The 21589-nt window shown below is 35.6% G+C and overlaps 1 protein-coding gene across 1 annotated transcript in view; it reads right to left on the bottom strand.

Annotated features, from left to right (window-relative positions):
- Positions 1-3613: 3613 nt before the first annotated feature.
- CCDC172 (coiled-coil domain containing 172) overlaps positions 3614-21589 on the bottom strand; it is a 36705-nt gene continuing 18729 nt past the window's right edge. Inside the window, exons 3-6 of the mRNA XM_069568046.1 lie at positions 9173-9289; positions 7768-7933; positions 4433-4534; positions 3614-3720 (exon numbers count right to left, since the gene is read on the bottom strand). Of these exons, the coding sequence (XP_069424147.1) occupies positions 3614-3720; positions 4433-4534; positions 7768-7933; positions 9173-9289 (492 nt within the window). The remainder of the gene's footprint in view (positions 3721-4432; positions 4535-7767; positions 7934-9172; positions 9290-21589) is intronic.

Below are 21589 nucleotides of genomic sequence, written 5' to 3'. Positions count from 1 at the left end.
GCACAAATAGTATTCTGACGAGCTAGTAGAATAGAGTATGTGACAGAAATGCAGGGAGATAACATAAGTTATACTTTTGTTTTTCTTTGATTATATTACATTATTGAAAGAGGTCAAAGAGAAGAGTGAAAAAGCTGGCTTAAAACTCCATCAAAAATCTAAGATCATGGAATCCAATTCCATCATGTCGTGGCAAATAGAAGGGAAAAAAGTAGAAGCAGTGACAGACTTTATTTTCTTGGGCTCCAAAATTACTGTGGACAGTAACTGCAGCCATGAAATTAAAAGACACTTATTCCTTGGAAGGAAAGCTATGACAAACCTAGACACAGGATTAAGAAGCAGAGACATCACTTTGCTGACAAAGGTCCATACAGTCAAAGCTATGGTTTTTCTAGTAGTCATGCACGGATGTGAAAGTTGGTCCATTAAGAAGGCTGAGCACCAAAGAATTGTTGCTTTTGAATTGTGGTATTGGAGAAGACTCTTGAGAGTCTCTTGGACTGCAAGGAGATCAAGCCAGTCAATCCTACAGGAAATCAACCCTGAATATTGATTGGAAGAACTGTTGTTAAAGCGGAAGCTCCCATACTTCGGCCACTTGATGTGAAGAGTCGACTCAGTGTAAAAGACCCTGATGATGGGAAAGATGGAGGGTAGGAGGAGAAGAGGGTAACACAGGATGAGATGGTTGGAAGGCATCACCGACTTAATGGAAATGAATTTGAGCAAACTCTGGGAGACAGTGGAGGACAGAGGAGCCTGGCTTGCTACAGTCCATGGGTTTGCAAAGAGTCAGACATGACTTAGCAACTGAACAAAATAACAATAATTAAATTGTTGAGAATTCAGCTGGATCTTAGGAAGGAGGGATTAGTGACAGGGATTTAAAAATTATCTATAGATGATAACTAAAACTTTAGACCAGATGGGACAAGCCATGCAGAGTACAAAATAAAAATCCAATCAATAACTAGCTTTCAGGAAGTCTCTTCATTAAAAGGACAGAAAAAAAATGAGAAAGAAGCTTGAAAGGCATGAAATCCATATGGATAATAAGTACAAATGAAATCATAAGTAATTATACAATTATAATTATGTATAATAATTTAGAGTATTTACTGTGTACTAAGCACTGCTTTAAGGGCTTTATATATATATATATATACACACACACATATTAAGTCATTTAATTTTTATTATAATCTTGTGAGGTGGTTACCATTATTAACTTCATTTGATAGATGTAGAGAATGAGTCACAGACATGTCAACTTGCTTGTCTGGGGTCACCAACCTAGTAAATAGCAAAGCTGGGATTCAAAGGGTTTGTAACCTTAATCTCTATGCTACTGCCTCTTGAGACCCTGAGGTTTATCACTTCTGTCCTCCCCAGACTATGTGAAAAACACTAGCTTGATCAGTTATAAAGTTCTCAGGAATGCTTCTTAGAAATTAACCCAACCTCTAGTTTAGGTGTTAAGCATAGCAATATTCTGTAAGTTAGTTGCGTTAACGTGTTAATTAATGATCCCATACTCTTCACAACAGAATCTTTTAAATAAACAAATACAATTTATAAATAGTGAAAGATTAACTAAAGCAGAGATCATTAAAATATTATGAATATAAAGTTCTGGTTCTCTTCATTAATGAATGGCATTAAGTCCAATAAACAACCTGAACGTGGCAGATTAACTTTAAAAAACTTAAACTTTATAATCATTATAAAAGAATTTCAATAATGTAGACAATAAAATAGGTATCAAAATTTTTCTAATTCTAAAAAGCAGAAACAATAAGCTCATAGAAATGAAGTATTAATTTTTTGCAATTGCTTTCTTACTGCCTAAAGTTTAATAAAATTAGAAGTACAATGATAAAAACCTTAAAAAGAAGACTGATTCTGAACTGGGGACAATTGCGCCCACCTGTCTCTGCCCAGGGGACATTCGGTAATATCTGGAGACATTTTTGGTTTGTAACAACTGGGGGTGAGTAGTGCTACTGGCATCTAGTTGGTAGAGACCAGGAATGCTAATAAACATCTTATACTGCATGGGACAGCTCTCCCACAACAGAACATCCTGGCCCAAAATCTCAACAGTGCCAAGTCTGAGAAACCCTGTTACAAAAACAGTATCTATACCGATAGCAGTTAAATCAGAAAATTTAAGATGAAGGTCATTACTATAGAATTCAGTATACATTTGAACACAGAAATGAAAAAGATTCTATTCTAAAATTTAGGGGTAAAATCTACTTAATATTGGTCTTAATGATGTTCAATAAATGTCATATCATTTCTTGCTACCAGTATTAGCTCCTTGTTATTTTGCTATTTATAAGACTGATGGCGCTCTTTTTCAAAATCTCTATACTTAGTACTTTGACTCTGCTCTTCATACTTGAAATCATTTTTATGGAACATACCAGAAGGGAAACTAAGCTACACATTTTAAAGAATTTAAAGTGGGAACTGATAAATACTGGCATTTCATTCAGTAACTGCTAAAATGCAAAGAATGGACTAGGCATATTAACTGGTGTTTCTTTCTACCCAAATTTCCTGTCACCATCTCTGAAGGAGAAGGCCCTCTTAATAGACTTTGAGTGTTTAATTTTAAACCAGGGAAAACTTTTATGACTGACGGATAAACCCACAAAACTGGAGTTCATACTGGAAGCCTTTCACTATGAACTATGATGATACCAGTGGGCATGACCATTTTTAAAAGTGTAAAAAAAATCAATGAGCAGACTGTCATTACAGAAACTCATTCTATATCAAACATATCACCCAAGAGATTGATATTTCATGCTTATAAAACTTAACATAAAATTAAATTGCAAATATTTTCTCACAATCTACTAAAATTATGGCCTAAGGCAATACACTGCTAATATGAAGCATTTGTTCAGCTCTAGTGGACATATTTCCTATATGATTTATGTGAAAGAAGGCTTCATTTGCCTCTTCATAGATTCAGTAATGAGGTTTCTGTTTCTTACATGAAACCTAGAAAGTATAGGAAGCTCTTTAAAATTAAGCCAGCAAATGTTAACACTGAATTATTAAGAAATAACAATGAAATTAATAAACTGGGGGAGATGTACTCCTTTGGTATATAACTATGTCATTTCAGACCTCAGCCATTCTTTCATTATCTAACTACACAGAAAACATCTAAATATTCCATAAAGAAAATATATTTTCAAATCTTTAGGTACAAAACCAGAAGCACAGATTTTAAGTAAAGTAGACTGTAATTTTTTTCCCCCTGAAATCTAGAAGGACCAAAAAAGATAATTTCAGTCATTTCACTCCAAAAACTTAGGGATAATAGAAAAAAGAGTTGTGGAAATGATTCTACATTTTATCTTTTAGGATGTGAATAACTCAAGAGTTCTTGAGGAATAGGAAACGATAAGACTGATTTCAGTATTATCAACCTGATACAATTTAAAACTTATGTGTTTTTAACCAGTAACGCATTTGCTTATTAACATATTTCAGAATGATCTTGAAATAATTATGCATTTGGCTTTATGTTGAAATCTACTTGACAACTTTAAAAATTACCAGATTTATATCAAAGTATAATAGGCAATTCTTACCTTAAGCATTCAGCATCATTTTGAGGTTTTTCATTGATTTTTATTTTTTCTGCCTCTAGATATTTAGTAGTACAAATGGCTCCATTTTTTTTATCTTCAAAACCTAAACAATTAAGACAATTCTTATACTCTTTAAAAAATTAAATATAAAGGTTATCTTTCTTCATTCATAAGAACAATGCTCTAAATTTCGGTGTTTTGTGTAAAATACATGTACTAATGATTTTTATTTTTCTACTTTAATGTAGCATTTAAAGGCACAAAAAAAGATCTTAAAATTTATGAAATTAAAAATACCAGATTCAACACATCAATTTAGTGCTTTACCTATTCCTTTTTCACATCAAAAAAAATCCCCTTTTTACATCACCTATATCTCAATGAGTAAATACATTTTGAAAGAATAATATTAACCTATAATAGAGAAGACTCTTGTGAGCCCCTTGGACTGCAAGATCAAACCAGTCAATCCTAAATGAAATCAACCCTGAATATTCACTGGAATGACTGATGCTGAAGATGAAACTTTAATACTTTGGCCACCTGATATGAACTGACTCACTGGAAAAGACCTTGATGCTAGGAAAGACTGAAGGCAAAAGCAGAAGGGGGCAGCAGAGGATGAGATAGATAGATAGCATCACTGGCTCAAAGAACATGAATTGAGCGGACTCCAGGAGACGGTGAAGGGTAGGAGGGCCTAGTGTGCCACAGTCCATGGAGTCACAAAGAGTCGGACACAACAACTTAGCAACTGAACAACAAATGATAGATATATAACTATATTCATCAGCAAAGACTCATATATGTAATACCTTTAAGCTTTCTCTGCAAAGTAAATAATTCTTGTATTAATTCACTCTTTTGTCTCTGAAGTTCATTTAACAGGTCACTATCATGTTCCATTGACTTCATTTCTAGAAATAAATATGCAAAAAAAACACATTTTAACTATTTTTGGCTTTGCCTTATGTCTGTCAAGAATGATTAACTCTTTCTTGTGTAGTAAAAATGTAAGCAATGTAGGGTCAATATACTTTTGGGAGTACTGCTTAACAATATTCGATATTTCAATCCATCAGCTTGAGATGACTTTCCATTTATTTAGGTCTCCTTTAACTTCTTTCAACAATGTTTTTTGTGGTTTTTGTATACAAGTCTTAAACTTTTGTTAAATGTGTTTTACTCTTTTTTGATTGCAAACTGAATGTTAATTTTCAAATTGTCCATTTGGCTTGTATATATTGATCTAATAACCTGCCACCTTGCTGAACTTGTTTATTAGCTCAAATAGTTCTCCTATGGATTCCTTAGGATTTCCATACACAAGATCATGCTATGTTCAAATAGAGATAGTTTTACTACTTCATTTTCAATCTAGATGTCTCGTATTTCTTTTTCTTGCCTGATTGCCCAGGCTAAAATCTCTAGTAAAATGCTGGATACAAATACTAGGAGTGGATGAATATCTTCATCTTTTCCTGATTTTAGATGAGAAATTCTCATTCCTTCATCATAAATAAGATTCACCATGGTTTTTCAAAGATACTCTTCATCAGGTTGAGAATGGTCCCTTTTATGTCTACGTTATTGACTGTGTTTATCATGAAAGGGTGTTGGATCTTGCCAAATGATTTTCTGAATTTTTTACTATTTTATATCTTTTATTTATCTCTATTATACTCATGGTCCTGAATATTTTTATAATATCAATTTTAAAAGTCTTTCTCTGTGAATTTCATTATCTCTGTGATTTCTGGAGATGTTTCTATTGACCTAATTTCCTTTTTGGTATGAGATACAATTTCTTTTTCACAGATACAGTGATTTTTGGTTGGATACCAGACATTTTGTTTACTATTTTGTTGATGTTTGAATTTTGCTCTCTTCCCCTCAAGCATGTTGATACCTGCTTATTTAGCATGCAGTTAGGTAACATAATTAGGTTCAAACCGTGCTTTTAAGATTTAGAGTGTATCCAGAGTAGCCTTAGGTCGAAGGCTAATTGAATCCTACTATTAAGGCAGGATTCTTCTGTTTAATGAGCTCTTTCTATTCTTAAAGGATGGAACATGAATGTCTCTCAGTCCTGTGTGAGCTCACAGAATTGTTGACCTTATGATTCCCCAGCAGTTTTTCTTTATTCAGTCTAGAGGACTTTCCCCTATGTATGCAAAGAATAATATATAGCCAAAGACTCAAAGCAACCTCTATGAAGATTTCTGGAGGTTTTGTCTGTGCAGTTCTTTCCTCTCAGTACGTTGTCCTGAAAATTTCAACTAACTCAGCCTCCCTGAACTCCAGTCTTTGTATCCTCGACTCATTCATGCCACTGTGTTTTGTTTACGTTCCCTCTCTCACTCCTGTTGTCAAAAAACTGTAACCAGGTATAAGCTTAGGTAATCATGCCTCATGTGTTTTCCTTCTCTTAGGAATCATAGCCTTGGACAGTTTCTTGTCCTTAATATCTAAAAACAGTTTTTAATACATTTATTCTAGTTCTAGTTTTTGTATTGTGCTCCTTCCTGATCATTTATATATATATATATGAATATATATATATATGAACGTCCCAGATGTTTGCCTATAAGATGTATGCTTATATGTATGCCTGAAGAACCTCTGTCCTACACTCTCTACCCAAAGCAACTTATCTCTGAGAGCCTCATTTCCTTCATCTATGAAATTAAGCTAATTAAAAAGTATAATCCTTATATTTTAAGGGTTTAATTATTATCCAGGTAGCATTCTATGTAATTAAATATTATTTCATGAGTACTTACAACAATCTTGTTAAGGTCATTATCATTATCCTCCATCTTCATAGATGAAGAAACTGAAGCAAATAAAACTTAAACATCTTGTCCCAAATCACATATTACTCTCTGCTGGTTCTCTTGCCCTCTTCAACATCTCTGTCTCATTATTCTCTTCCTTTCCTTAAATGCTATGCTTTTCCATTTTCTGCCTTTGGTCTTTGCTACCCCTCTATGTTCCCTCTACATGTTCCCTTTGAATTATGTTAGCAACTTGTCCGAAATCCCACACCTAATGTTCTAGCTTGATCTTTTGTATCAGTTTCACAACCAATTTCAACCTGCTACTTGGGCACTTCTACCTGTTTATCCCATAGACACCTCTAACTAAAAACATAAAAAATTAACAAAACTTAATTTTTTGTCCAGAAAAGGCTATAGTTCACCTCCATCTCTGCTCTTCCTCTTGGTACCACATTCTACCCAATCTCTGAAGTGTGAAAACTGTGGTTCATGCTTGACTTTCTTTATATCTGTTTAGTCAGTGAAATATCTGTCATTCTTCCTAAAAATCTCTTTGTCTTCTCCTCTCTTTGGTAACTTCTATTTTTTTAATAATTTTATTTATTTATGGCTATACTGAGTTTTCTCTAGTTACAGTGAGCGGGTGCTACTCTTAGTGGCTGTGGGCAGGTTTCTCATTGTGGTGGCTTCTCTTTCTGCACAGTACAAGCTCTAGGTCATGTGGGCTTCAGTAGTTGAGGTAGTTCAGTAGTTGTTGGGCTCAACAGCTGCAGAACAAGGGCTTAGCTGCTCTACTGCATATGGGATTTTCCCTGGCCAGCGATCAAACCCCTGTCTCTTGCATTGACAGATGGATTCTTCACCACTAGCCTCTCTTCGATAATTTCTTTAGTTCAGGATCTTATTACAGACTGCTATTACCTGCATACTAATGTTTCTGAAATGGAATTCTCCCTACCTCATTGTTTAACAGTGTTTCCTAAACTGTATTGATGGTAGAACAAAGATCACAGCAACAATATCACCTATATAGTTTCTATCACAATGTACTATAAATATCTGCCTATATATTTCATCCCCTTACATTTTAGTTTTATACCTCCAGGACCTAGAAGGGTGCCTAATATATAACAGACAGTAAACAGAATTTGGTTATTAAATAAAAGACCAATGATCGTATCACACCTACTTCTAAAGAGCTTGAGACAGCTCACAGTAAAAGAGACATACAATTAAGATAAAAGTAAAAGAATAGCAATGCAATAACCCAATTTACTTATAAAAATGTAAAGTTTCTGGAAAATTCATTAAGTCAAAATAAGTTATCTTCATTAATGCCAGATAAATGAGGTGGCACTATGTTTTCATACCCATTTTAAGAATGTTTGCCTGGTTTTCTAAGTCAGATATTTGAATCTCGACATTTTCTTTTATCGAAAGCTCTCGTTTCTTTGTTAATTCATATTCATTATTGAAGTCTGTAATTTCCTTAATAAATTTTTCTTCCTCCTCTGTAGCTCTTCTTTTTGTAGCCTCCTGAAAAATGGAAACAAAGGACCAAATATAGGTGTTAATTGCAACAATATTCTTCTTTAATGATTAAAATTTAATCATTTGGAAATACTGAGAATAACACAGAAAATTATATTCCTGGTACTAAAATGTTATATTCCTCCAGCAATATTAATTTAAAAACTGAGGTTATTACATGATAACAACCAACTATTTTCATGTGAAAGATTTATCCTTAATATTTTAGGAGAATTATTGAGGTAGAAATTTTACCACTCATCATTATGTATGTGTCTGTTTGTGTATTAAACTTACAGGCATATACGCCATTTTGTCATTGCAAAATTGGTGGTAAAATAACTAAATGATCAAAGTTGAAAATGTATACTCAAAGGAATTACATTGCAACTGGATGGTAAAAGAATTAAATGACCAAAGTTGAAAATGCAGATCTACACTCAAAGGAATTACTGTCCTTTGAGTGTAAATTCCAAGAAAATCTTTTAAAATGTAGACAAGGTAAAATTACATGGTCATTTCAAATACAGTTCTAAATAACAGTTTAAATTTCATAAAATGTCAATATGAAGTAGAAAGAAATAAGAATTTCCAGAAACTTTAAACAATGCTAGAACCTAAACTTTTTGACAATGGTAGAACCTAAACATTACTGTGTTTTCCAATTTTTTCCCAAGAAACATAACTAATTAAGAGCTACAGCTGGAAACTTGCCATGCCATTCGTAACCATTTGGTGGTTGATTCTGACTCTGGATATATATTTTTAACAGTTTAAAATGTATTTTTTCAAAAAGTCAATTAGTTATAGATTATATTCCTAAGCTGTTCTTGTCATTTAAAGCTACTGAGTCTGTTTGCTATGATTTATGATTTTAAAAATAAACAAAATTTATCTTTGCACCCACATCCATTAATTTGCCGGAAGTCTAAATCTCTGTGCCTTTCAAAAGCATTAAAACCAAGATCTTGAAGCCTGAGCAATTCAACTCAGTTTCAATGTTTCTTTTATGCTTATTACAATAGCAAATAATTTCTATAGTGCATCCTGACAATTTAATTCTTTCAAACTGTATTACTCTACCAATTGGTTTAAAATAGCACTTAATAATTTTCCATATCTCAAGAGGACTACCTGCCAATATGTGTATGGAGGATTTTTCTAAACATATATCTAAAGCATATTTTTACACAAATTTTTGATACAATTAGTAAAATAAACTTTTCCAAGTTGCTGGAGACGTACAAAGGTTTGGAGAAGCATATTCCTTTGGCTTGTAATTTCATTGCACTGTCTTTCTAAGGCATTTTCATGCGTTTTCAAAAGCTGTAAGAGGAAGGCTTTTTCAGAAAACTGCTGAACCTTTAAAGCGAAAAAAAAAAAAAAGAATCAGAATGAAACAATTAGACATTTCAGGGTATCTTAGTTAATAGAATAGATCTATATAGTATAAAAATTTTTATATCAACCTTTAAAATGAAAAATAAAATTCACATTTAACATCTTACTTTACATGCTCTATTTTAAATTATTTTATAAGTGCTTTATAATTTTTATAATATCTTCCTCTAATAAAACTATAGGCACATGAAGGGCAGAGAATGCATTTGCTTTTTCCTGATATCTAGTACATTTGGTAGCTTAGGTACTAAAGCTTTTTGATGACACACACTGAAATGTGCTTCAAGACAGCTTGTTTTAAAGAACAAGTTTTTAGTCTTATTACTAGAAAATATGATGGAGAAATCATGTATACAATATGACTAATAAAATAATGAGATCAAATCTACAAACCACAGGCAAAAATCCACTCCCATGACTATAGTTATACCCAATAAAACACAAATCTGTTAAAGTTCTCAAATGGGTTTTGAGAACTCATTTTTTATTTTAGTACCTCATTTGGGTCTAACTAGCAAAAGATATAATAAACATTAATATTAGATATGTAACTGTTATTTCATTTGGGCTATAAAGAATAGCATCTCTTGAGACCACGAATATTGAAATGAAAGTCAGGAAGCTTTAATATGTAAAAGCTAAAAATGATGCCAGACTGGAAACAATCCTTCCACTACATTCAGTACTGGCCCTCATAAGAAAGCATCGCTTCAAGTTTGGGTCTGTTCCCATTTGCAAAGAGAAAAGAAAAAGGAAATAAATCTGAACTTAAATTGCAAAAAGCAAGATTTATGTTAGCTATAAGAGCTTCTTCAAGGTGAGAGACAGGTTGTGAAATCTCTGTCCCAGAAGATATTGAATAGTAAAGAGCTTAGGAATAGTCTGGTCCAGACCCAAAGGGCTGGCCTAAAAGACATTTTGAAATGATATGGCTAAAAAGCCCTACAAATACTGGCATTAAAAAAAGCAGCTGAAATAAAACAGAAAATATGATCTTACATTTATATAATATCATAGCACATCTGCCCATACCTTCAGCACTTAGTGCTGATTTCATCAACTCTATCATCAATAAAGAAAGATTAGAAAGGTGCAACTTACATGACCAAAGCGATTCAGAAAATACTTTCAAAATTGGGGGAGGGGTGAATGGGACAGAATTTTACTGTCTGAGAAGACAGAAATTAGAAAACATATGTCTTGATCTATAAAATCATTTACAAACTGGTAACAATGGTGAGCAAAGCTATGATCATGAATTCTATGACATTTATTTCAAATAAGAAAATACTTCTAAGCTATTTAATATATATTATATAAATGAGAGTAAAATGAGTTCCAAAGACGTTAATACCTTAATAAAAGTTATATAATTAATTAGGGGGAAACCCAGGACTAAAATTCAGTTCTTCTGACTTTACTGCTTCTAAACCATTGTCCTATTATGGAAATACTAGAACTATTTCACAGTAACATAAAGATACTTTTGGAACTAAAACAGGACTTCAGTCTCTGACAACAGTATAAGTTGAAAGTATACAGGATAAGAGACAGAAAAATTACCAAATACTAGGTCTATCAGAACTCATTGAGAAAAGGTTGCTTGCAGTATACTCTTAACTCTCAGAGTTGCAATTATGAACAAGAACCATCAATGCTAACAAAAATGCTTTGAGACCAAACATCAGGCTGGATTAATCTTGGGTTAATCCAATTAGGCATTTTACGTAATATGCCTTTCAGAATCAAAATTCCTAAATTCTGATTCTGCTTCTACCACTATCTGTAGTCAAATCTGCAATGAAAACCAAAAATGGAGAAAATATTACTAATTAAACTAAGGAAGTTTAAAGTAAGACAAACAAATTTATTACTCAGATTCAGAAAAGCCTTATGTTAAGGGCTCAGAAATTAAGGTGTGCTATTACAGCTATCACTAAGACCTAAAATTATCACTGAACTCATCTTCTTTCTTAACAGGGAAAATAATAATTAAAGAAAGATATTAGACATACTGTCATTTAATTGGAATGTTTTACCATAACCTGAAAAAAATGAAATCTAAATATACCAAATGAAAATTAGACAACTATTTAAAAGATCTGTAAGAAAGGTACAGCTGAAAATTTTCTCTTCCCTAAAATTCTATGTAAATTATCCACTTTGAGGTCTTTTTACTTCTTTGCTTTAACTCATTATTGGTGTACTCTTCATTCTTACTTTCTGTTTTACACTCTATCTTCTCATACATTTTCCTCTTTTAATCAAGACCTAAAAAGTCCCAGAGAATCAATTACTACAGAAAGATTATAGTAACATTAATTTTTAAATTTACTTAGGATCTGTGATGAAAACATTTAATGCATAATAGAATTGGCAAGTAGGGAAAAGAGAGCAATAGAAGAAAGAAGCAGGACTTTGGAGAAGCTCAAGTTAGGAAGGTTAAGAAAGAACAGATGCCTATGATATGCTGACTCACAAGCTGAGGGCGGCAATAAGTTATGGCTGTGGGAACTATATGGGGTCTAATGTTATCAGGCCTTATATTTTATCGTAACTAAGGGGTCAAATGCTTTAGGATCCATCCAGTTCCATCTACCAAGTATAAGTTATTAATTTTACTACTAAAAAAGCTTTTCAAGACCACCTATTTGTGGCATTGTTTCTCACTGTTCCCTTTGTTCTTCCTGTTATCAAAACTCATTTCTTAAATTATTTTTCACATTCTGACTTTTTAAAACCATATCTACCTCTATATAATATTCCAAATATAACCCTGAAGATACTGATAGGGTCACAAGATGAGGTCATTTCACAGAATAAATCATCATTAGAGATTTCTCTCATCTATCTTTTGTTCCAAAAGTATGGGTAGAAATCAGAATTGGAAAGATACTAAAAGAGATGCAAAACTGTAATTTAAAAAGATATTTTGAACTTATCTCTGGGTCAGGTTTGAATTGAGGCACTATCTTATACTCATAGTAGCCTGGACATCCATGATAAAAGCAAAGAAACAAACAAACAAAGAGTTACTTACAAAAAGAAACTACTGGCTATATCTGCTACATTACCCAGGGATCTCAAGGGGCTACAAACAATAAAAACAAAGGGGTGGAAGGTTCAAATTTCTCTTTCTCATCTTGTTCCTTTCTCTGACTACAAATGAAATGAAAATATCTGTGTGTAGCTGTAAAATTATATTCTAGAATCAAACAGCCAAGCTTTGTCAGAAAATATTACTGTTTTGAAAAATTTTAATTTCTAACAATGCCAACACTCTTTTTCAGCAATAAAGATTTTGCTTATTTCTTCCCCTGTCTTATTTCTCCTGGGATATTTGAGCTGTCAATAGAGCTTGTAGCTTTCCCAATGAGTTGACTTATCTGGTCAGCTAGGTCAGTTTTCAGCATAGGCATTATTTGGGACTCTTCACTACTCTTGCCACTTGGACACCCTTAGGTATTTTTCCACCAAAATAACTTGAAAATTGAGAATGACCAAGGATGTGAAATTAGTGTTTGGGTTCCAGTAAATAAAGAATTTTGAGTAATGCTCAAAATTCTCCAAGTCAGGCTTCAACAATACGTGAACCACGAACTTTCAGATGTTCAAGCTGGTCTCAGAAAAGGCAGAGGAACCAGAGATCAAATTGCCAACATCCATGGGATCATGGGAAAAGCAAGAGAGTTCCAGAAAAACATCTACTTCTGCTTTATTGACTATGCCAAAGCCTTCAACTGTGTGGATCACAACAAACTGGAAAATTCTTCAAGAGATGGGAATACCAGACCACCTGACGTGTCTATTGAGAAATCTGTATGTAGGTCACAAAGCAACAGTGAGAACTGGACATGGAACAACAGACTGGTTCCAAATAGGAAAAGGAGTATGTCAAGGCTGTATATTGTCACCCTGCTTATTTAACTTATATGTAGAGTACATCATGAGAAACGCTGAGCTGGAGGAAGCACAAGCTAGAATCAAGACTGCCGGGAAAAATATCAATAACCTCAGATATGGAGATAACACCACCCTTACGGCAGAAAGTGAAGAAGAACTAAAGAGCCTCTTGATGAAAGTGAAAGAGGAGGGTGAAAAAGTTGGCTTAAAGCTCAACATTCAGAAAACAAAGATCATGGCATCTGGTCCCATCATTTCATGGCAAATAGATGAGGAAACAATGAGAGACTATTTTTTTGGGCTCCAGAATCACTACAGATGGTGACTGCAGCCATGAAATTAAAAGACACTTACTCATTGGAAGAAAAATTATGACCAACCTAGATAGCACATTCAAAAGCAGAGACATCACTTTGCCAACAAAGGTCCATCTAGTCAAGGCTATGATTTTTCCAGTAGTCATGTATGGATGTGAGAGTTGGACTCTGAAAAGAAACGCTGAGCACCAAAGAATTGATGCTTTTGAACTGTGGTGTTGGAGAAGACTCTTGAGAGTCCGTTGGACAGCAAGGGTATCCAACCAGTCCATCCTAAAGGAGATCAGTCCTGGGTATTCATTGGAAGGACTGATGTTGAGGCTGAAACTCCAGTACTTTGGCCACCTGATGCAAAGAGCTGAGTCATTTGAAAAGACACTGATGCTGGGAAAGATTGAGGGTAGGAGGAGAAGAGGATGACAGAGGATGAGATGGTTGGATGGCATCACTGACTCAATGGACATGAGTTTGAGAAAACTCTGGAAGTTGGTGATGGACAGGGAGGCCTGGCGTGCTGCCATCCCTGGAGTCGCAAAGAGTTGGACACGACTGAGTGACTGAACTGAACTGAACTGAAACAAAGCACAAAGTATAATCTACACTTTGCTGTGGATGCTGTTGCTTAAAATAATTTCAACTTTTAGGATCTGATATTTTGCTGATTAAATGCTCTGCCCAATAGTAAAATAGACATTACATAAGAAAACATCATGAAAGTTAGGTAGAAGCTTCCATATTCATAATGATGGTACCTGGGGTAAGAATGTGTTTGTACTGACTATGAAAAAAGTTACTTAACTATTTACCCACTAGAGTACATCAATGAATACTCTATCAGTTGCAGATATTAACTTAAAAAGTAGATCTATTGTTTTTTTAATAGGAGAAGGAAACGGCAACCAATTCCAGTATTTTTATCTACAGAATCCCATGGACAAAGGAACCTGGTAGGCTACAGTCCATAGGGTTGCAGAGTTAGACACAACTGAAGCGACTGAGTACACAGCACATTTTTTTTATAAATACAATTCTTAACCACAGATGGAATGATTAAAGAATAACTCACTATGACACAGTAATCCTAATATAGGCAAGCAAAGAAGATTCAGTGTTAGTAAATATTAGTCCTTACAATTGCTCATAAGGCTTTACATGATACACTCCCTTATTGCATCTATTTGAAATAGCTCAACTGGAATGCCATCACCTCCACTAGCTTTGTTCACAGTGATGCTTTCTAAGGCCCATCTGACTTCACATTCCAGGATGTCTAGCTCTAGGTGAGTGATCACACCATCGTGATTATCTTGGTCATGAAGATCTTTTTTGTACAGTTCTTCTCTGTATTCTGGCCACCTCTTCTTATTATCTTCTGCTTCTGTTAGGTCCATACCATTTCTGTCCTTTATCAAGCCCATCTTTGCATGAAATGCTCCCTTTGTATCTCTAATTTTCTTGAAGAGATCTCTAGTCTTTCCCATTCTGTTGTTTTCCTCTATTTCTTTGCATTGATTGCTGAGGAAGAGTTTCTTATCTCTTCTTGCTATTCTTTGGAACTCTGCATTCCAATGCTTATATCTTTCCTTTCCTCCTTTGCTTTTCGCCTCTCTTCTTTTCACAGCTATTTGTAAGGCCTCCCTAGACAGCCATTTTGCTTTTTTGCATTTCTTTTCCATGGGGATGGTCTTGATCCCCATCTCCTGTACAATGTCACGAACCTCTGTCCATAGTTCATCAGGCACTCTATCTATCAGATCTAATCCCTTAAATCTATTTCTCACTTCCACTGTATAATCATAAGGGATTTGATTTAGGTTATACCTGAATGGTCTAGTGGTTTTCCCTACTTTCTTCAATTTAAGTCTGAATTTGGCAATAAGGAGTTCATGATCTGAGCCACAGTCAGCTCCCGGTCTTGTTTTTGCTGACTGTATAGAGCTTCTCCATCTTTGGCTGCAAAGAATATAATCAATCTGATTTTGGAAACAGGAAAAGGAGTATGTCAAGTATATTGTCACCCTGCTTATTTAACTTACATGCAGAGTACATCATGAGAAACGTTGGGCTGGATGAAGCACAAGCTGGAATCAAGAGTGCCAGGAGAAATATCAATAACCTCTGATATGCTGATGACACCACCCTTATGGCAGAAAGTGAAGAGGAACTAAAAAGCCTTTGATGAAAGTGAAAGAGGAGAGTGAAAAAGTTGGCTTAAATCTCAACATTCAGAAAATGAAGATCATGGCATCTGGTCCCATCACTTCATGGCAAATAGATGGGGAAACAGTGGATACAGTGTCAGACTTTATTTTGGGGGGCTCCAAAATCACTGCAGATGGTGATTGCAGTTATGAAATTAAAAGATGCTTACTCCTTGGAAGAAAAGTTATGACCAACCTAGATAGCATATTCAAAAGCAGAGACATTATTTTGCCAACAAAGGTCCATCTAGTCAAGGCTATGGTTCTTCCAGTGGTCATGTATGGATGTGAAAGTTGGACTGTGAAGAAAGCTGAGTGCCAAAGAATTGATGCTTTTGACCTTGGACTGCACGGAGATCCAACCAGGCCATTCTAAAGGAGATCAGTCCTAGGTATTCTTTGGAAGGACTGACGCTAAAGCTGAAACTCCAATACTTTGGCCACCTCATGTGAAGAGTTGACTCATTGGAAAAGACTCTGATGCTGGGAGGGATTGGGGGCAGGAGGAGAAGGGGATGACAGAGGATGAGATGGCTGGATGGCATCACTGACTCAATGGACTTGAGTTTGGGTGAACTCCAGGAGTTCGTAATGGACAGGGAGGCCTGGCATGCTGCAGTTCATGGGGTTGCAAAGAGTCAGACACGACTGAGCGACTGAACTGAGCTGATTCCCTCTATAATCTTATCTTCTACCAGTCTCTTCTTCAATCACTCCTCTCTAGCCACACTGGTCTCCTTGTTATTCCCGATACATCCAGCCACACTCTCTCCTCAAGGCCTTTGAACTGGCTATTCTCTGCCTAGAAATCCCTTTCTCCAGATTCCTCATGGTTCATTCCTTCATTTCAATCAAGTCTTGGCTCATCTCTTCTCTTTTCACTAGAGATTATAAGGATGCCTGATAAGACCACTGCTATGTAGGTTTGTTCTGCAAGAGATATGATGATTCAAAAGCCTGGCACAGAGTTCTCTCTCTTTTTCATTTTTTGAGTAAATATGATTATTGTATACTTAGTAAATCCAAGACACTGTTAGAAATAATGAAGAGTTCAGTAAAAAGGCTAGTAATAGTATTTTTTCTATTTACCAACAAGTAGGAAAAAAAAAGGAAAAGATCCCATTTATAACAGAAAAACAAAATAAATAAAACTACACGTAAACTTAACAAGAAGCATCTGAGACCTATATGAAAAAGCCTATACTGAGGAATATAAAAGAAAGTATAAATAAATAGAAAGATACACTGTATTCGTGAATGTGAAAATTCATAGTTGTAAACATATCAGTTCTCCCCATATAAACTGAGTATAATCTTAATTAAAACTGCAATACATTTGTTGGATCTTGATAAAACGATCTCAAATTCATTTTGTAAAACAAACAAACAAAGAGAATCAGGAAAATTCTAAAAAAGAAATTGTTCTTCCAGAGCATCAAAGGTATTATAAAGCTAATTTAAGTGAATGTGATACTGGTGACAAACAAATAGATTAACAGAATTATACAGCATATATTAGAACAGACACAAATACACAGTTTCACACAAAAACACAAGCTGGTGTTTTATATATAACTACATCATAAAGATGTTTCCAGTCAATGAGAAACATGTGACATTTACCCAGAAGAAAAATAGACAATCATTTTTATTTATGAGTAAGAAAAAGACTTGTAAAAGTACTGGAAAAAGACATTGCTTAAACAATGAACTTCAGAAACAAACAAAAGGCTTAAAATTTCTAGTAACACAAGATTCTAAATTTTGATTTTAAAAAGTTACAAATAATAAAATTTGCAACAAATGACAAAGAAAGAGTTCATATCTATTGCATATAAAAAGCTAGAATTCAGTGAGAAAAAGACAAAAAAAAGGATATTATTAAGCAATACACAAAGTAACTATGAACAATCCTAACAAATGAAAATATAAGTAACCTAAAATGTTCAAATTAAAACCATAAAAGCCATCACTGTTGACACATTTGTAAAGAAAATCAATCATTTCTATTGTACAAATAGTGAAATTGTGGAAATACAATCTGGAACTTTTCTGAGGACAATTTGGAAATTATCAAAAGCCTTATGAATACAGTTGACCCTCCCTTGGACAACACAAGGGTTGGGGGACTGATCCTTGGTATGGTAAAAAATCTACCATATAATTCATAGTTAGATCTCCATAACCACAGTTCTAATCCTCACATTCAATCAATCAGATCATGCAGTACTGCAGGATCTGTTTAAAAGAAATCTTCACGTAAGCGTACCCATGCAGTTCAAACCTATGTTGTTCAAGGATCAACTGTATCTACCAATTTGATTTCTAGGACTTTACCCAAAAAAACGCAAGTGCACAAGGATGTATGTATAAAAGTATCATCACAGTGATATTAATAATATTATAAATAGAAAATCAGTTACATAAAATATATCATAGCCATTTAATGGGAAACTATGCTACCATTAAAAATTGTTTACTTAGATATACATTTACTGATATATCCAAAGTATAGTAAATGGAGAAAAAGGCAAAGAATAAAGGGAATGATATACCCAATTGCATGCAGAGTTTCAGAGAATAGCAAGGAGAGATAAGAAAGCCATCTTAAGTGGAAAATGCAAAAAAAAAGAGGAAAACAACAGAATGAGAAAGACTAGCAAGCTCTTCAAGAAAATAAGAGATACCAAGGGAATACTTCATGGAAAGATGGGCACAATAAAGGACAGAAATGATAAGGACCTAACATAAGCAGAAGAGATTAAGAAGAGGTGGCAAGAATACACAGAAGAATTGTACAAAAAAGATCTTTATGACCCAGAAAACCATGATGGTGTGATCACTCACCTAGAGCCAGACATCCTGGAGTCCACAATCAAGTGGGCCTTAGGAAGCATTGTTACGAACAAAGCTAGAGGAGGTGATGGAATTCCAACTGACCTATTTCAAATCTGAAAAGATGATGCTGTTTAAGTGCTGCACTCAATATGCCAGCAAATTTGGAAAACTCAGCAGTGGCCACAGGACTAGGAAAGGTCAGTTTTCATTCCAATTCCAAAGAAAGGCAATGCCAAAGAATGTTCAAACCAGCACACAACTGTGCTCATTTCGCATGCTATCAAGGTAATGCTCAAAATTCTTCAACCTAGGCTTCAATAGTACCTGAATTGAGAACTTCCAGATGTATAAACTGGATTTAGTAAAGGCAGAGGAACCAGAGATCAAATTGCCAACATTCATTGAGTCACAGAAAAAGAAAGAAACATCTGCTTCATTGACTATGCTAAAGCCTTTGTATGGATCACAACAAACTGTGAAAAATTCTTAAAAAGATGGGAATATCAGACCACCTGGTTTGGAGCACACCAAAAAAAGATGTCCCATGTCTAAAGACAAAGAACAAACCTCAGTGAGACGGTAAGACGTGAACAATCATGATAAAATCAAATTGCCAGGTGGGTGTTCCACAAACTGGAGAACAATAATACCAAAGAAGTTTTCCCACTGTTGTGAAGGTTCTGAGCCCCATGTTAGGTTTCCCAGCCTGGGGATCTGACAGGGACTGGGAAATCCCAAGGAATCTGACCTTGAAGGCCAGTGGGATTTGATTATAGGACTTCCACTAGACTGGGGGAAACAGAGACTCCAGTCTTGCAGCGCACAAAAAAATCCTACACACACCCACACCACAGGAAGGGAGCAGTGACCGCACAGGAGACTGAACCAAAACTACCTGCTAGCGTTGGAGGGTCTCCTGCGGAAGTGTGGGTTGGCAGCAGCTCAACACAGGACAGGGGTACTGGCAGCAGCAGTCCTAGAAGGTCCCCCTTGGCATAAACCCTCTTGGAGGTCAGCATTAACCCTACCAGAGAGGCCACAGACCCCAAGGCTGGGTCACCTCAGGCCAGACAACTAACATGGAGGGAGCAAAACCCCACTCATTAGCAGATAATTAGATCAAAGCTTTACTGAGCAATGTGCTGCCCACTAGATCAAGACCTAGTTTTTTCCACCCTGTCCCTCCCATCAAGAAGCTTACAGAAGCCTCTTAGCCTCATCCACCAGAGGGAGACAGAAGAACCACGAAGAACCACAATTCCACAGCAGCTAAAACAAAAACCACATTACAGAAAGCTAATCAGGATGAAAACGCAGAGAGTTATGTCCCAGATGAAGGGACAATATAAAACCCTAGAAAAACAACTAAATGATCTGGAGATAGCAATCTTTCAGAAAAAGAATTCAGAATAGTAATAGTGAAGATAACCCAGGATCTTGGAAACAGAATGGAGAAGATGCAAGAAATGTTTACCAAAGACCCTTGAAGAACTAAAGAACACAAACAAACAGAGATGAAAAATACACCAGAAGGAATCAATAACAGAGTAACTGAGGCAGAAGAACAGACAAGTGACCTGGAGGGCAGAATGGTGGAAATCACTGCCCCAGACCAGAATATAGAAAAAAGAATGGAAAACAAAAACAAAAAACTGAAGACAGCCTAAAAGACCTCTGGGACAATATTAAATGTACGAACATCTGCTTTATAGGGGTCCCAGAAGGAGAGGACAGAGAGAGAAAGGACCTGAGAAAATATCTGAAGCAATAATAGCTGAAAACTTCCCAAACGTGGGAAAGGAAATAGTCAGCCAAGTTTGGGAAGCAGAGAGAGTCCCAGGCAGGATAAACTCAGGGAGGAAAACCCCAAGACACATAGTAGCAAACTGACAAAAACTAAGTTGGGTTCAGTTCAGTCGTTCAGTCGTGACTCTTTGTGACCCCATGAACCGCAGCAAGCCAGGCCTCCCTGTCCATCACCAACTCCTGGAGTCCTGCCAAACCCATGGCCATAGAGTCAGTGATGCCATCCAACCATCTCATCCTCTGTTGTTCCCTTCTCCTCCTCCCCCTCAATCTTTCCCAGCATCAGAGTCTTTTCAAACGACTCAGCTCTTCACATCAGGTGGCGAAAGTACTGGAGTTTCAGCCTCAACATCAGTCTTTCCAATGAACACCCAGGACTGATCTCCTTTAGGATGGACTGGTTGGATACCCTTGCTGTCCAACGGACTCTCAAGAGTCTTCTCCACCACAGTTGAAAAGCATCAATTCTTCGGCGCTCAGCTTTCTTTATAGTCCAACTCTCATATCCATACATGACTACTGGAAAAACCGTAGCGTTGACTAGGTGGACCTTTGTTGACAAAGTAAATGTCTCTGCTTTTTAATATGCTATCTAGGTTGGTCATAAATTTCCTTCCAAGGAGTAAGGATCTTTTAATTTCATAACTGCAATCACCATCTACAGTGATTTTGGAGCCTAGAAAAATAAAGTCAGCCACTGTTTCCCCATCTATTTGCCATGAAGTGATGGGACCAGATGCCATGATCTTCGTTTTCCAAATGTTGAGCTTTAAGCCAACTTCTTCACTCTCCTCTTTCACTTTCATCAAGAGGCTCTTTATTTTTTCTTCACTTTCTGCCATAAGGATGGTGTCATTTACATATCTGAGGTTATTGATATTTTTCCCAGCAATCTTGATTCCAGCTTGTGCTTCCTCCAGCTCAGCATTTCTCATGATTTACTCTGCAGATAAGTTAAATAAGCAGGATGACAATATACAGCCTTGACGTACTCCTTTTCCTATTTGGAACCACTCTGTTGTTCCATGTCCAGTTCTCACTGTTGCTTCCTGACCTGCATACAGACTTCTCAAGAGGCAGGTCAGGTGGTCTGGTATGCCCGTCTTTTTCAGAATTTTCCACAGTTTAGTGTGATCCACACAGTCAAAGGCTTTGGCATAGTCAATAAAGGAGAAATAGATGTTTTTCTGGAACTC

Source organism: Ovis canadensis, chromosome 22, assembly GCF_042477335.2.
Source record: "Ovis canadensis isolate MfBH-ARS-UI-01 breed Bighorn chromosome 22, ARS-UI_OviCan_v2, whole genome shotgun sequence".
Taxonomy (NCBI): Eukaryota; Metazoa; Chordata; class Mammalia; order Artiodactyla; family Bovidae; genus Ovis; species Ovis canadensis.
The sequence above is the reverse complement of the archived record's forward strand: the minus strand, read 5'-3'. Positions and strand labels throughout refer to the sequence as shown.